Raw genomic sequence first — 15,361 nt, forward strand, 5'->3', positions numbered from 1 at the left:
CCACATTCCATGAACTAATAAAAAAAACACTCCATGTTGGGCTTTCATTGAACATGTAAGTCTTGTAACCCATATAAATTACATTAAAGCAAAGGGCCATGTGACCCAACTGGAATTGAGTAGAGCCAGCTGTTCTATAGCTCAATATTGGAACTTCACTTATGTAGCTCATTGTCTATATTCTTCATTTTCAAATATTTAACCAATTATCTTACACATGCTACAGTAGTCATTTTATTGTAAAGTGTTTTGTGCCCAAACAATAGTAAAAATGAAGAAATTGCTTCAAAACATGTTTGTTTCTCTCATGGTAATGCTGATTTGGCATCCAATTATAGCAATGTTCCATTACATACTGTATTGAAACATTCCAGAATCTAGTTTTCTTACCGGGCTGCCACACCAGTCACTGGTGGTGGGGTGAGGGAGGGGAGCGGGTGCTGTGGGGGGTGATATCTGGGGAGGGAGGGGTGGTGGGTGGGGGAGTAGGAGGGGAGGTGATACCCAGGAGGGTGTGTGGAGTGTCAGATCTTCAGTGTTCTATATGCACTTTGCACAGAATGCTGACGGATCGGCACATGCAAAATGGCGCCCTCTGCTGGTGATCAGCTGGCTTTCCAGTGTGAATAGACTCTATCCACTCCCCCTACTGGCATGAATCACACTTTGGCTCTTTTTTGGCACTAAGTGGCATAAGACCATATCTGAAAACTTGCCAACAGAAAGGCTGCAATCCTCTCCCTTTTTCACGCTCGTTCAGCACTTAGAATTTTTGGTAAGATTTCCACCCTCCCCCCCACCCCAATCTTTTGGTGTACCTTCATTCCTATGACCTGTCATTCCTGGTCTAATTTTAGTCAATTTTCACTATACCTTGTTCACAACTTTAGAGTTATAACTCCACTCTTCCTCTCCAGATAACTTTTGTCCATCTGAATCCAAGGCAGCGATCTTAACTTCTTGTCCCGCCAGTCGATAGGTGGAGCAAGCAGTAAGATTGCACAAGAGGTGGAAAATCAGGTTTGTGTCTGATTTCTCACCTTTCACAATCTTACCTGGCCCAGGGAGTTGGATAACTTGAACTTGGATTTGGACACAGCTCGGTACAACATTGAGGGCCAAAGGGCCTGTACTGTGCTGTACTGTTCTATGTTCTAGATAATCAGAAGGCTGATTTCAATATTTAATCATATTTTCAATTGAATTTAATTATAATTAGTGAGCTCGGGAGGCTAATGTCCTGGCACACTTGCCTCAACGGCCTTGCTGGAGAAAGTCCTCACGTATAGGCCCCATCAGCGGGGATTTGGTGTGATGGCATCAGCGGTGAGACCAGGGGCCACTGAAGACCCACGAGAAAGAGAAGGCAGCCCCCGCCTTTCACTGCCCATCAGCTGGGCCAGAAGTAGGTGGTGAGGGGGGAGGTGGTCAGATCAGCTGGGCTGGGGTTTCAGGGAGAGGGTTCGGCCAGCAATAGACTGGGCCAGGTGGGGGTCATGGACCAGGGAAGCCAGCGAACGTGGGCCATTTCCAGGGGGGATGGTGCCTGTGCAATTGCACTCCCGAGTATGAGCAGCTGGCTTTCCGGTGATCTTAGGCCCCTCCCCCTCCTCCTGCTGACAGGAAGCAAATTATGCACTTTTTGCAATAAAGTGCTGCAAGATTGCATTTTCAAACTAGCCCAAAAAACGGATCTGAAACTCTCCCATTTTCATGCTCATTCGGCACTTAGAATATTTTTTGTAAGGTGCCTGCCCCCCCCCACCCCCCAAAGGGTTTATATCCAGCTTCCCCTCATTGGTGTCAAAGCGCAAAAGCTAGCATTCAAGTTTCTACTGGTTTCAGCCTGGATCTCAGTCACCATGACAACCAAATGACAAGGTCCTGTACCTGGACAGAACACACTATAACATTATTTACCCCATTCCGGGACTTTTTTTTTAACCTGAAATTAGAAGAGACTGTTCAAAACACAAGTCGCATATTTGTAACATGCTTATTAGAAAATCGGGGCATCGAACCTTCAGCTGTCTGAGAGATTGCACAATGTATATGGGGACAATAGCATAGTGGCAATGTTGCTGTATTAGAATAAGGTCTCATGGCTCAGTACCTATCCCTGGAATGGAAAATCCAGGCACAAGTCCAACACCAGGACTTGTTGGTTATGGAAGGAGCATGGTTTAACGAGGTGATAATCAGCTCAGGATTCCTGCTGCCACTTCCCTACTATTCCCCAAAAGGAAAATGTGTGTGCGTGCATGCCTGTGTGTGTGTGTGTGTGTGTGTGTGTCTGTGTGTGTGTGTGTGTGTGTGTGTGTGTGTGTGAAGGTAAACTTAAGAACAACTGGACTAGTTTTCCAGAAGCCTGGACTGATGCTTCTGGAGATATGAGTTCAAATCTCTCGATGGCAGCCACAGTGCTTTACGTGGGCGGCACGGTAGCACAGTGGTTAGCACTGTTGCTTCACAGCTCCAGGGTCCTGGGTTCGATTCCTGGCTCGGGTCGCTGTCTGTGTGGAGTTTGCACATTCTACTCGTGTCTGCGTGGGTTTCCTCTGGGTACTCTGGTTTCCTCCCACAGTCCAAAGATGTGCGGGGTTTGGTTGATAGGCCATGCTAAGAAATTGCCCCTTAGTGTCCAGGGATGTGTAGGTTAGAGTACAACCACAATACTGACATCTACCCAACAATGGGGAAAAATGCCCAGGTATGCCCTGTACACAAGAAACAGGACAAATCCACCCTGGCCAATTATCACCCAATCAGTCTACTCAAGGTCATCAGTAAAGTGGTGGAAGGGGTCATTAACAGTGCTATCAAGCAACACTGCTCAGCAATAACCTGCTCACAGATGCTCAGCTTGGGTTCCACCAGGGTCACTCAGCTCCTGACCTCAATTACAGCCTTGGTTCAAACATGGACAAAATAGCTGAACTCCACAGGTGAGATGAGAGTGACTGTCCTTGACATCAGGTCAGAAGTGGGAATATTCACTGATGATTGCACAATGTTCAGCACTATTCGCGACTCCTCAGATACTGAAGCAGTCCATGTCCAAATGCAACAAGATCTGGACAATACCCAGGCTTGCGCTGACAAGTGGCAAGTAATATTCGCGCCACACAAGTGTCAGGCAATGGCCACCTTCAACAGGTGAGGAGCTAATCATTACTCCTTGACATTCAATGGCAATACCATTGCTGAATCCCCCATTATCAATACCCTGGGTGTTACAATTGACCAGAAACTGAACTGCACTAGCTATATAAATACTGTGGCTATCAAAGCAGGTCAAAGGTTAGGAATCCTGCAGTGAGTAACTCACCTCCTGACTCCCCAAAGCCTGTCCACCATCAGCAAGGCACAAGTTAGATGTGTGATGGGATACTCCCCACTTGCCTGGAAGGGTGCAGTTCCAATAGAACTCAAGAAGCTCGACGCCATCCAGGACAAAGCAGCCTGCTTGATTGCTACCCCTTCCACAAACACACAGTCCATTCCCCATTGCAGGAACTCACCAAGGCTCCTTAGACAGCACTGGCCAAACCTAGGACTGCGACCATCTACAACGACAAGAGCAGCGGATACCTGGGAACACCATCACTGAAGGTTCCCCCTCCAAGTCGCTCACCATCCTGACTTGGAAATATATTGCCGTTCCTTCACTGTGGCTGGGTCAAAGTCCTGGAACTCTGTGGGCATACCTGCACCACAATCGTTCAAGAAGACAGCTTGCCATCACCTTCTCAAGGCCAACTAGGGATGGGCAATAAATGCTGGTCTAACCAGCCATGTCTTGTAAATGAATAAAATAATGACCTAGCAAGGCACTTAGTTAGATTAAACTGTTACAGGGCAAAAGCACTGTGAGCAGCAGTGATTCTTACAGGCAGTAACTGTTGACCATACCTGTGAATCACAGAATCACACAATAGTATAATGTAGAAGAAACCCTTCGGCCCATCAAGTCTGCACTGACACATGAAATGCCCTGATCTGTCCACCTCATCCCACTTGCCAGCACTTGGCCTATAGTCTTGAATGTTATGGTGTGCCAAGTACTCATCCAGGCACTTCTTAAAGGATGTGAGGCATCCCGCCTCCCCTCCCAGGCAGTGCATTCCAGACCATCACCACCCTCTGGCTAAAAATATTTTTCCTCAACTTGCTCCTAAATTTTCCATTCCCTCATTTTTAACTTGTGTCCCCTCGTAACTGACCCTTCAACTCAGGGGAACAGCTGCTCCCTATCCACCCTGTCCATGTCCCTCATAATCCTGAACTCAATCAGGTTGCCCCACAGTCTTCTCTGCTCCGGAGAAAACAATCCAAGTCTATCCAACCTCTCTTTATAACTCAAATGTTCCATCCCAGGCAGCATCCTGGTGAATCTCCCCTGCACCCCCTCCAGTGTGTTCATGTCCTTCCTGTAATGTGGTGACCAGAACTGCACACAATACTCCAGCTGCGGCCTCACCAAAGTTCTATGTAACTCCATCATGACCTCTCTGCTTTTATAATCTATACCCCGATTGATAAAGGTGAGGGTACCATGTGCCTTTTTCACCACTCGATTAACCTGCCTTTCCACCTTCAGAGATCATTTACCAGTTTAAAAAAAAAATTGTTTCATGTATAGAAAGCCTTGAAGTTGTATGAAATATTCCAACTGTATCTAAACAGGTTTCCAACTTCAATATCACCTGTATTGTTTAAAATGACTGCTCCAGGATTACTGTTTATACTTTGCATTTTTGTTTAAATCCCCGACCTTCACTCACACCTTAAAAATCTCCACTCCAGATCTCATTATTCCTGTACACTATCAATATGTACGCCGTATTGAGATGAAGAACCCTATAACCATGTCAGCGTCAGAAGTTACATCAAAGACAATGAGTTAGTGCCTTTGTTACGACAAGGACGAAGGGAAATTGGTAGAGTTTCATTAATTTGACAGTGATTTCCAACCCTAAATAAATGGGAGCCTCCAAGGTTTCTTTCCCACTTGGCAGTTATAAATCAAGCAGGGCCATTTGCTTGCTCTTCTTCACAAACCTTTTAAAAGGTATGTTTATTAGTGCTTGTACCACTCAACATAAAATTGTTGGGTTCCAGCCCAGCCGATGAGCTAGCTCATTTACGGAACGGTCTCTGGATGGATGGGTCTTAAAATGAATCCAGTAAAAGATGAAGGAGGATGAGAGAGATTGCCCCCCCACCACCTCACCTGACCCTATTGCGCGATCAATACTCTGGCTATATCTTGCCACTTCTTAAAGCTGCGTCATCCTGATTTAAAAGTGTTTCTGAGCTCTCTGCCGAATGGCGCAGTAATAATTCTGCAGCGGATTAAATGTGAAGGAACACTGCAAATTCGCAGGATGATTCTATTTGGCGTAGACCATTACAGCAGTCAGATCACCCGGGGTTGATGGCTGGAGTCCTTAGCAGTTCATAAGTGTGCAAGAGGCTTGCTCTCTCCTTGACCATTGTCTGCTCTGACTCGCGAAAAGACGTCTTATTGTGTGTCTTGAGGGTGTATACGATACTCAACCATTCTAGTGGTCGCACGTAGGGTACAGTTTGCTAAATAAACTTTCCAAAGCAGAAGAAATAAAAACGTTGAGAAATATTTTTAAGAGAAAATTTGGTTAAACATTTATTCACAAGTGTTCCTTATCAGTTTTGCGTGGTTTGCCATACATTAGCTTGTTTTTAAATTTGCATCATTGGAAATACCTAAATGTTGCACACCAGTGGAGCTGATTAAAAGTACAGCACTGTTTTGCAGGGGTTATGTAAATTTTTTACTATCACCTGAAACACTCCTGTTAAAATTTATTGCCAATTTTATCAGAAAAGAAAAAGAACTTTATAGAGAGACTTTCCTGCCTTTACAAAGCGAGCGAGGGTTTTTATAAATCAACAGAGCAACATAGCAGGATCACAGACAGCGGCACAGTGGCACAGTGGTCAGCACTGCTGTCTCACAGCGCTGAGCACCCTAGTTCAATTCCCAGCTTGGGTCACTGTCTGTGTGGAGCCTGCACATTCTCCCCGTGTCTGTGTGGGTTTCCACAGTCCGAAAGATATGCTAGTTAGTTGCATTGGCCGTGCTAAATTCAGTGTATACAAACAGGTGCCAGAGTGTGGCGACTAGGGGATTTTCACAGCAAGTTCATTGCAGTGTTAATGCAAGCCTACTTGTGACTAATAAATAAACTTTATATTAGGAAATAGGCCTTTGAGAATACTAGGCATGATTTGCATGTCAGAATTGCCAATATGTACTTCCATTGTATGAAGCTCTGTGCAGAGGGTTTTAATGCTTCAAGTTTATCTATTACGGAATAATAACCACACCCCAAAAATGTGCTCTTAAGCTGATTGGTGGTCACAAATTGTCCCTAAATTAGACGTCCCTCAATCTGGTTATAATTCCTCTACTGTGGAGTCCAATAGGCGTAGACAAAGGTCATAAGTAGAAGAGGGCACTCACAATGTTAAAATGGCAGCGTGGGCTCGTTGGGCCAAAGGGCCTGTCTCCCGTGCTGTGTTGTTCTTTGTTCTTTGTTTTATCCAGTAATGATTATGATATTAGCCATGGCACCTCTTGCAGCACAGTCATCTCTAAGACTCTGGGCTAGCATCATAGAAGCATCATCGAATCTCCACAGTGCAGAAGGAGGCCATTTGGCCCATCAGGGGAGGCAATGACCTGGTGGTATTATCGCTAGATTATTAATCCAGAAACTCCACTAATGTTCTGGGGACCCGGGTTCAAATCCCGCCACGGCAGATGGTGGAATTTGAATTCAGTTAAAAAAATCTGGAATTGAGAATCTGCTGATGACCATGAAACCATTGTCGATTGTCAGAAAAACTCACCTGGTTCACTAATGTCCTTTAGGGAAGGAAATCTGCCATCCTTACCTGGTCTGGCCTACATGTGACTCCAGAGCCATAGCAATGTGGTTGACCCTCAACTGCCCTCCAAGGGCAGATGCCCATGTCCTACAAATGAATAAAAAGAAAGAGCCTGCACCAACAATAGTCCTACCCAGGCTCTCCCCCCGTAGCCACATATTTACTCTGCTAGTCCCTCTCCTCTTAAGCCAACCCTCTCAACTCCAGAATCAACCCAGTGAATCTCCTCTGCGCACTCTCCAATGCCAGTATATCCTTTCTCAAGTAAGGAGACCAAAACAGTACACAGTACTCCAGGTGTGGCCTCACCAGCGCCCTATACAGCTGCAACATAACCTCACTGTTTTTAAACTCCCTTTCTCTAGCAAAGAAGGACAACATCCATTTGCCTCCTTAATTATCTGCTGTACCTGCAAACCAACTCCTTGAGATTCTTGCAGAAGAACACTCAGTTTCCTCTGCACAAGAACACTCAGGTCCCTCTGCACAGCAATTGTTTACCATTTAAATAATAGTTCATTTTGCTGTTATTCCTACCAAAATGGATGACCTCACATTTACCCACATTGTACTCCGTCTGCCAGCCCTCGCCCACTCACTGAGACTACCTATATCCCTTTGCAAACTTTCAGCGTCCTCTGCACACTTTGCTCTGTCACCCATCTTAGTGTCATCTGCGAATTTTGACACACTACTGTTGGTCCCCAACTCAAAATTATCTATGTAAATCGTAAACAATTGCAGTCCCAACACTGATTCCTAAGGCACACTATTAGTCACTGATCACCAACCAAAAAAACACCATTTACCCCAACTGTCTGCCTTCTGTTAGTTAACCAATCCTCTGTCCACGTTAATACATTACACATAACATCTTGCACCTTTATCTCATGTAGCAGTCTTTGGTGCGGCACCTTGTCAAATGCTTTCTGGAAATCCAGATACACCACATCCACAGGTTCCCCACTGTCCGCTGCATGTGAAATGTTCACAAAGAATTCCACCAAGTTAGTCAAACATGACCTTCCCTTCATGAACCCATACTGCATCTTACCAATGGGACAATTTATATCCAGAATGTCTTACTATTTCTTCTTTGATGATAGATTCAAGCATTTTCCTTACTAGTTAAGCTAACCGGCCTATAGTTACCCACCTTTTGTCTACCTCCTTTTTTAAACAATGACACAAAGTACCTAACAAGCGCATCTTTCGGACCGTGGGAGGAAACCTGAGCACCCGGAGGAAACCCACTCAGACACGGGGAGGATGTGCAGACTCCACACAGACAGTGACCCAGGGCTGGAATTGAACCCGGATCCCTGGCGCTGTGAGGCAGCAGCACTAACCACTGTGCCACCCATAAAATACAAGTGCTTTCTTTCTTTGCTTCTAAATGCAATGGCGGTTGTTCTGTGGCTCCAAACATACATTCGAGGGAATATAAAGCGCAGCATTTTCTTTGCGCTTCTTCAGAGTGTTGATAAAGGGCTAATGGATTGTACAGCGGCAAAACTCCCAGTGCTTGGCTTTGTATAATCTCTGACCTATGATCCTCTGCTGCCACCTACTGAAATATTGTGGCAATATCAACTTGCCAGTGTTAATACTTCCAGCTGTTGTGCTGCTTTAATGTGACCCATTAATGCCTGTTACACACTGCCAATAGATAGCTCTGGGATAAACAGACATTTGGAAGAAAATTATTTAGTCCAGTGCACCAGCGCACACAAAAAAATTGAGTCCAACTAATATACTGCCATCAGACTTTTGAATAGACTTACCTTGCATTAAGTTGATCTTTCTCTATACTCTTGCTATGACTGTAACATTACATTCTGCAGCCTCTCCTTTCCTTCTCCCCTATATACTCTACGAACAGTATGCTTTGCCTGTAAAGCGCACAAGGAAAAATACTGTTCACTACATCCCAATATATGTAACAATAAAAAATCAAATCAAATCAATACTTCAAATATCACAAACATTAAATTCTGCACCTCAATCCAGAAAAAATGTTCTCAGAACAATTAAACCGGCTTTCTGTACAGAGCAGGTTTTCTGTGGTCACCAATAGTCCCAACAACTCGCATTTATGTAGTGCCTGGAAAGTAGCAAAATTGTCCCAAGGTGCTTCAGTGTTACCAAGCAAATCTTGACACTGAGCCACATGGGCAGAGATTAGGATACAGGTGGCTGAAAGCTCTATAACCATGTCAGTGTTAGAAGTTACATCAAAGACAATGAGTTAATGCCTTTGTTACAACAAGGACAAAGGGAAATTGGTAGAGTTTCATTAATTTGACAGTGATTTCCAACCCTAAATAAATGGGAGCCTCCAAGGTTTCTTTCCCACCTGCAGAGAGGGTAAAATGTAGGAGGGCATCCGGGACTCTTCTGCAATAGTTAAGTTTGGAGTTCACAGGGGCACAGATAAAGGGTTTCAGTAGCCAATAGAACATAGAACACCACAGCACAAATGGGCCCTTTGGCCCACAAGTTAAGCCGATCATATCCATACCTACCAGGCCACAGAACTGCCTGTAACTCCCAATCCCATTAATGCCATGAGGTGAAGAGGTGGCACGTTGGCACAATTGTTAGCACTGCTGCCTCAGGGACCCGGATTCAATTCCGGCCTCAGGTCACCGTCTATGTGGAGTTTGCACTTTCTCCCTGTGTCTGTGTGGGTTTCCTCCCATTGTCCAAAAAGATGTGTAGGTTTGGTGGATTGGCCATGCTAAATTGACCCTTTGTTCAAAGATGTGGAGGTTAGGGGGGGGAATTAATCGGTAATTATAGGGATAGGGGTTGGATGGGGATACTCTGTCTGAGTGTTGATGTAGACTTCATGGGCTGAATAACCTCCCTCTACATGGTAGGGATTCTATGATTCCATGTAGAGACAGAATGTGATGACTGACCTGATCTGGAAGGAGTGGGCTTGGTGATGGCCTGGTCAGAGCTTTATCTCTGGTTTAAAATGTCAGATCAAGGTTATGAATGATCTGGTTAATCCTCAGACGCTTACCAGGGTGGGAACTGGGACTAACGGTTGGGAAACAGAGCTTATGACCACAGACAATGGATTCAGTCTTCCGAATATTGAGTTAGTGTTGGATGCCGAATGTGCATTCTGTGCATTTTGAGATGGTAGAATTGATGAGCGAGATGACAGTGAGGTATTGTCTACGTACACATGGAATCTGACATTCTGTTTTCCCGCAATGTTGCCACGGTAATCATCAGTTCAATAACAAAACTACTTCCTTTTTGTTTGCTTACTGTGAACCTGTCAACACTTGAGGTTCAGTCTAGAATTAAAAATTGCTTAAGCAACACTGGGTCGGTCAGGTAGCATCGGCAGGAAGAGGAGTTAGAAGGTTTTCCTGCTTTCTGCACACTCCCAATAACCGTTCATCCCGTTACTAATTAAAAATCTATTTATCTCCTCCTTAGGATGGGAATGGAAAGATACGGACTCTCTAAGTGGATTCGGTTTTAGTTTAGGCATCATGAGCAGCACAGGCTTGGAGGGCCTGAGAGCCTGTTCCTGTGCTGTGTTTTTCTTTGTCTTCGTTCTTTTAATGTGTTTTGTGTTCCAGCGTCCGCTGCACTCTGGGCTAGAGAATTCCACAGATTCACTCAAAGACCCTTTGAGTGAAGTAGTTCCTCCTCATTTTTGTTTTAATTCTGCCAATCCCTTAGCCTGAAACTATTGCCTCTCATTCTAGAATGTCCAACAAGGGGAAACATCCAGTCTATGTCTACCCTACCAATCCCCTTTAGCATCTTATAGACCTCAACTGGATCTCTTTTTAGTCTTCTGGTGAATATAGGCCTAAACTGTTCGATCTCTCTTCATAAGACAAGTCTTTCATCCCTTGGATCAGTCCAGTGAACCTTCTCTGAACCATCTCTGATACACTTACATCGTTCCTCAAGTAAGAGGGCCTAAACTATGCGCAATACTCCAGAAGCAATCTCACCAATACCTTATACAGTTTCTATAGCACCTTCCAGCTTTTATACTCTATTCCATTAGCAATAAAATTCCATTTGTCTTCTACATTACCTGCTGCACCTGCATACTAACTTCCTGCGATTCATGCACAAGGACACCCAGATCCCTCTACGCTGAAACGTAATTCTCTCCATTTAGATAATAAGTTGCCTTTTCAGTCCTCTGACCAAAATGGATGACCTCACATTTATCCTTGTTACATTCTAATTTTGGCCCACTCACCTAGCCTATCCATACACATTTGCAAATTTTTTATTGGCAACTTACTGCAACTTGCTTTGCCAACTTTTTTAGTGTTGTCTGCAAATTTGGCTATTGTACATTCTATCCCCGCTTCCCAACTCCGTCTATCCCTCCTTCCAGGTCATTCTGAGCACTGTGGTAATGATGTCTCTGTGTGCTTTCTCTTTATACTGGTTTTGGTTCTGGCCCTATGCCATATTAGCGAATACCTGTTATTAGTCCATTTAACTGGTTTTCAATTACATCACTGTCCTTTTCCATCTGCGCACAGTGATAGGGCCTAACATTAGCTGCTTTCTCTTGGTCCTCCCACTTCCCCTAAACTCTGCCAGGAACATTGGAGATTTGGAAATAGGGCAGACAGGTGATCCTTATAGATGAGGAGGTCGGGGGGGGTGGTGAATGCTACACTTTTGGACATGTACTCAATGCTTGAACTCCAGTTCAAATCCTACAGTAAGAACATGCCCTGACCTCTAAGCAACAACCATTCATCTGTATTATGATTGGGGATTACATTCTGTGATCCAGAGCATCACATGTGTGTGTGAGTGTGTGTGTGTGGGTGTGAGTTGTGCACACGTGTATGTGTGTGTGTGTGCACATGTGTACATATATGTGTGTGCCCGTATGTGTGTGCATGTGTGTATATGTGTGCACATGTGTGTATGCATATGTGTGTGTGTATATGTGTGCCTGTGTGTATGTGTGTGGGGCAAGTAACATTTTCAAAAGGAATGGCCTGATGTTTCTCAGTTATTTTGTATTTTAAATCTATTTCACACATATACTGTGCTTACTTAGGGCGGCATGGTGGTACAGCGGTTAGCACAGCTACCTCACAGTGCCTGGGACCCAGGTTCGATTCCCGGCTTGGGTCACCTTCTGTGTGGAGTTTGCATGTTCTCCCCATGTCTGCATGGGTTTCCTCCGGGTGCTCCAGTTTCCTCCCACACTCCAAAGATGTGGGGGTTAGGTTGATTGGCCATGCTAAGTTGCCACTAGTGACAGAGGATTAATGGTAAATATGTGGGGTTAGGGGATTAGGGCCTGGGTAGGATTGTGGCCGTTGCAGACTTGATGGGCTGAATGGCCTCCTTCTGCACTGCAGGGATTCTGTGATTCTATACTTCCCTGGTATAACCCTGGGCAAAAGTTCCTGTGGGCCAGATGTTGCCTGAGGATTGTAGTTTGCCCAGGTTCTGCTCCAGAAGTGATCGATTGACAACCATCTACCTACCACCTTAAACCTCCATACAACCCAGAATTGGCACAATGTGTGCATTGAGGCAACTTGCAAGACCTTTTCGACAGCACCACCCAAAGCCACAACCTCCACTGTCTTGAAAGACAAAGCAGCAGGTACATGGGAATACCATCACCTACAATATCCCTTGTGAGATCACAGACCATTCCGACTTGGACATATATTGCCATTCCTTCATCTTCACTGGATCACAATCCTGGAATTCCGCACCTAGCAGCACTGTGGGAGCACTATTACCACCCGGACTGCAAGGATATACGCTCACCACCACCTCCCACACGCAGGACAACTAAGGATGGTTTTAAGTTTATTTATTTGTGTCACGAGTAAGGCTTACGTTAACACTGCAATGAAGTTACTATGAAATTCCTCTGGTCGCCACACTCTGGCGCCTGTTCGGGTACAGTGAGGGAGAATTTCGCATGGCCAATGCACCTAACCAGCACGTCTTTTGGACTGTGTGGTGGGGGGGAAGCCAGAGCACCCGGAGGAAACTCACGCAGACACGGGGAGACTCCACACAGACAGTGACCCGAGCTGGGAATCGAATCCAGTTCCCTGGCACTGTGAGGCGACAGTGCTAACCACTGTGCCACCATGCCGGCCCATGGGTAATAAATTCCAGGGACACTCACATCGGTGAGTGAAACAAGAGGTCATCTGTTGATTATCTCAGCATTGCTCACTGTCCACACAAGAAAAATAGACCCTTAAATAAAATCGAATGGGACTAATGAAATTAACAACTCCTTCAGAAAAGAAGAGGCAAGGTCGGGGGAGGGGATTGTAGAGGTATTTCTTTAAGAAACTTTTCTAATTTTTTTAGGAGCGAGTCCAAACCATGCCAGTTCCTCTTCATTGCTTTGTTTTCTATTTTAGGGGAATTTCTGCTCGTTCCAGATCCAGGCACGTACGAGACCGTGGCTGATCTGGTAAGCTGCATAAAGATAGGGGAGAAGAGGGCTGAGCAGCCAAGGTTCCAGAACAAGATAAAAATTTCCCTGGCTGAAGGCGGCATTCTTAAAAAAGGTGAGAAGTTGGCACTGCTTGGAATTGAGGAAGGATTCAGCGGCAAGATGCTGAAATGCCAGCTCATTAAAGGAAAAAATAACCCAGTCGTATATCTACCAATGAATTGTAGAGGGATGTTCCAAGAATGTCACGATGACAACTACTACACGCTTGATCAAATACTAACGTGGAAGATCCCAATCGGCCGAACCCGCACTGTAAAGCCTGTTCCGGGAATCCCAGAATGCAAAGAAAGTTTCTCCATGTTTCCGAAAGACTTCAGTGGCCAATTGGTCCTTCAACCCACTTATACGGTCAAGGCATTACTAACAGGTAGGTGCCTATTTACAGCCTAGATTTTCTGATGTAGTTTATGGCCCAAATACTCTCCTTCAGAGTTATATTAGACTCAGAAAGAAAGGTGGAGAACCCACCCCCACATCCACTGCACAACTTGCTGAATATTTCCAACTCTTTCTGTTCATGGTTTCCATATTACCTTCCAATAAATCAAAAGAAAAATCATCCAAGACCTTTGATTTCCTTTGTGGAGAATTCTAGAACGATGGGATAGAGCTTCAAGATAAGTGGCAGAAGGTGTAGAGGGGACATAAGGGAGCTATGGTGAAATTGAGGAACAAATAACTGATGATACGAACATACGAACGTATGAATTAGGAGCAGGAGTAGACCACTCAGCTCCTCTAGCCTGCTTCACCATTCAATAAGATCGTGGCTGATCAGATTGGGGAGGAGGTGGTGTCGTGTCTAGACCAGTAATCCAGAAACCTAGGGTAATGTTCTAGGGGCCCTAACTCGAATCCCACCACAGTAGATGGTGAAATTTGACTTCATTGTCGATTGTTGAAAAAACCTATCTAGTTCACTTTAGGGAAGGAAACCTGCCGTCCTTACCTGGTCTGGTCTACATATGACTCCAGAACCACAGCAATGTAGTTGACTCTTAAATGCCGTCTGAATTGCCCTAACAAGCTATTCAGTGCAAAGGCAATTAGGGATGGGCAATAAATGCTGGCCCAGCCAGCAATGCCCACATCCATGAATGATAAGGCCTATACTTCAGAATTCCTCCTTTTCTTGATAACCTTTCACTCTTTTTATTGTCAAGAATCTATCTACATTATCTGAGGAAGGATGTCCTTGCTGTGGAGGGAATACAGCAAAGGTTGTCCAGACTGATTCCTGGAATGACAGGTCTGTCATATGAGAATTGACTAAGTCAATTAGGATTGTATTTATTGGAATTTAGAAGAGTGAGAGGGGGTTTCGTAGAAATTTATAAAATTCTTGCATGGTGAGTCAGGTTAGATTCAGGAAGAATGTTCCTGATGATGGGAGATGCAGAACCAGGGGTCATAGTTCGAGGATAAGGGGTAAATCCCTTTGGAACTGAGATGAGGAAAAATTTCTTCACCCAGAGGGTGGTGAATGTGTGGAATTCAGAATGTAATTGAGGCCAAAACATTGTGTGATTTCAAGAAGAGATTATGTATAGCTCTTGGGGCTAAAGGGATCAAAGGATATGGGGGAAATGGGGGAATCTTCTAAACTCCAATGGAGCTAGGCCCAACCTGTCCAACTTCTCATAAAACAAAGCCCCCATTCCAGGTATCTATTCAACAAACTGTCTCTGAACTGCTTCTAATGCACATATATCCATTGTTAAATAAGGAGACCAACAGTATTCCAGATGTAGTCTCACCATTGCCCTGTATCACTGTAACAAAACATCCTTACATTTATATTCCATTCCCCTTGCAATAAATATAGATTATGGCAAGGTCTGCAAGATATAACAGGCTACAAGATGAAAGCATGTAAAATCGCCAGCTCCAATGCACCCCTCCCTGATGAGTTCAATG

The 15,361-nt window shown here is 44.7% G+C and overlaps 1 protein-coding gene across 1 annotated transcript in view; it reads left to right on the forward strand.

Annotated features, from left to right (window-relative positions):
• The window catches only part of LOC145346394 (protein THEMIS3-like), a 62,383-nt gene that overhangs the window by 32,263 nt on the left and 14,759 nt on the right, over window positions 1–15,361 (forward strand). Inside the window, exon 3 of the mRNA XM_080193551.1 lies at window positions 13,347–13,811. Coding sequence (XP_080049677.1) covers window positions 13,347–13,811 — 465 coding nt within the window. The remainder of the gene's footprint in view (window positions 1–13,346; window positions 13,812–15,361) is intronic.

The sequence above is a fragment of the Carcharhinus amblyrhynchos genome, chromosome 8 (assembly GCF_965287045.1).
Source record: "Carcharhinus amblyrhynchos chromosome 8, sCarAmb.v2.hapA, whole genome shotgun sequence".
Lineage (NCBI taxonomy): Eukaryota > Metazoa > Chordata > Chondrichthyes > Carcharhiniformes > Carcharhinidae > Carcharhinus > Carcharhinus amblyrhynchos.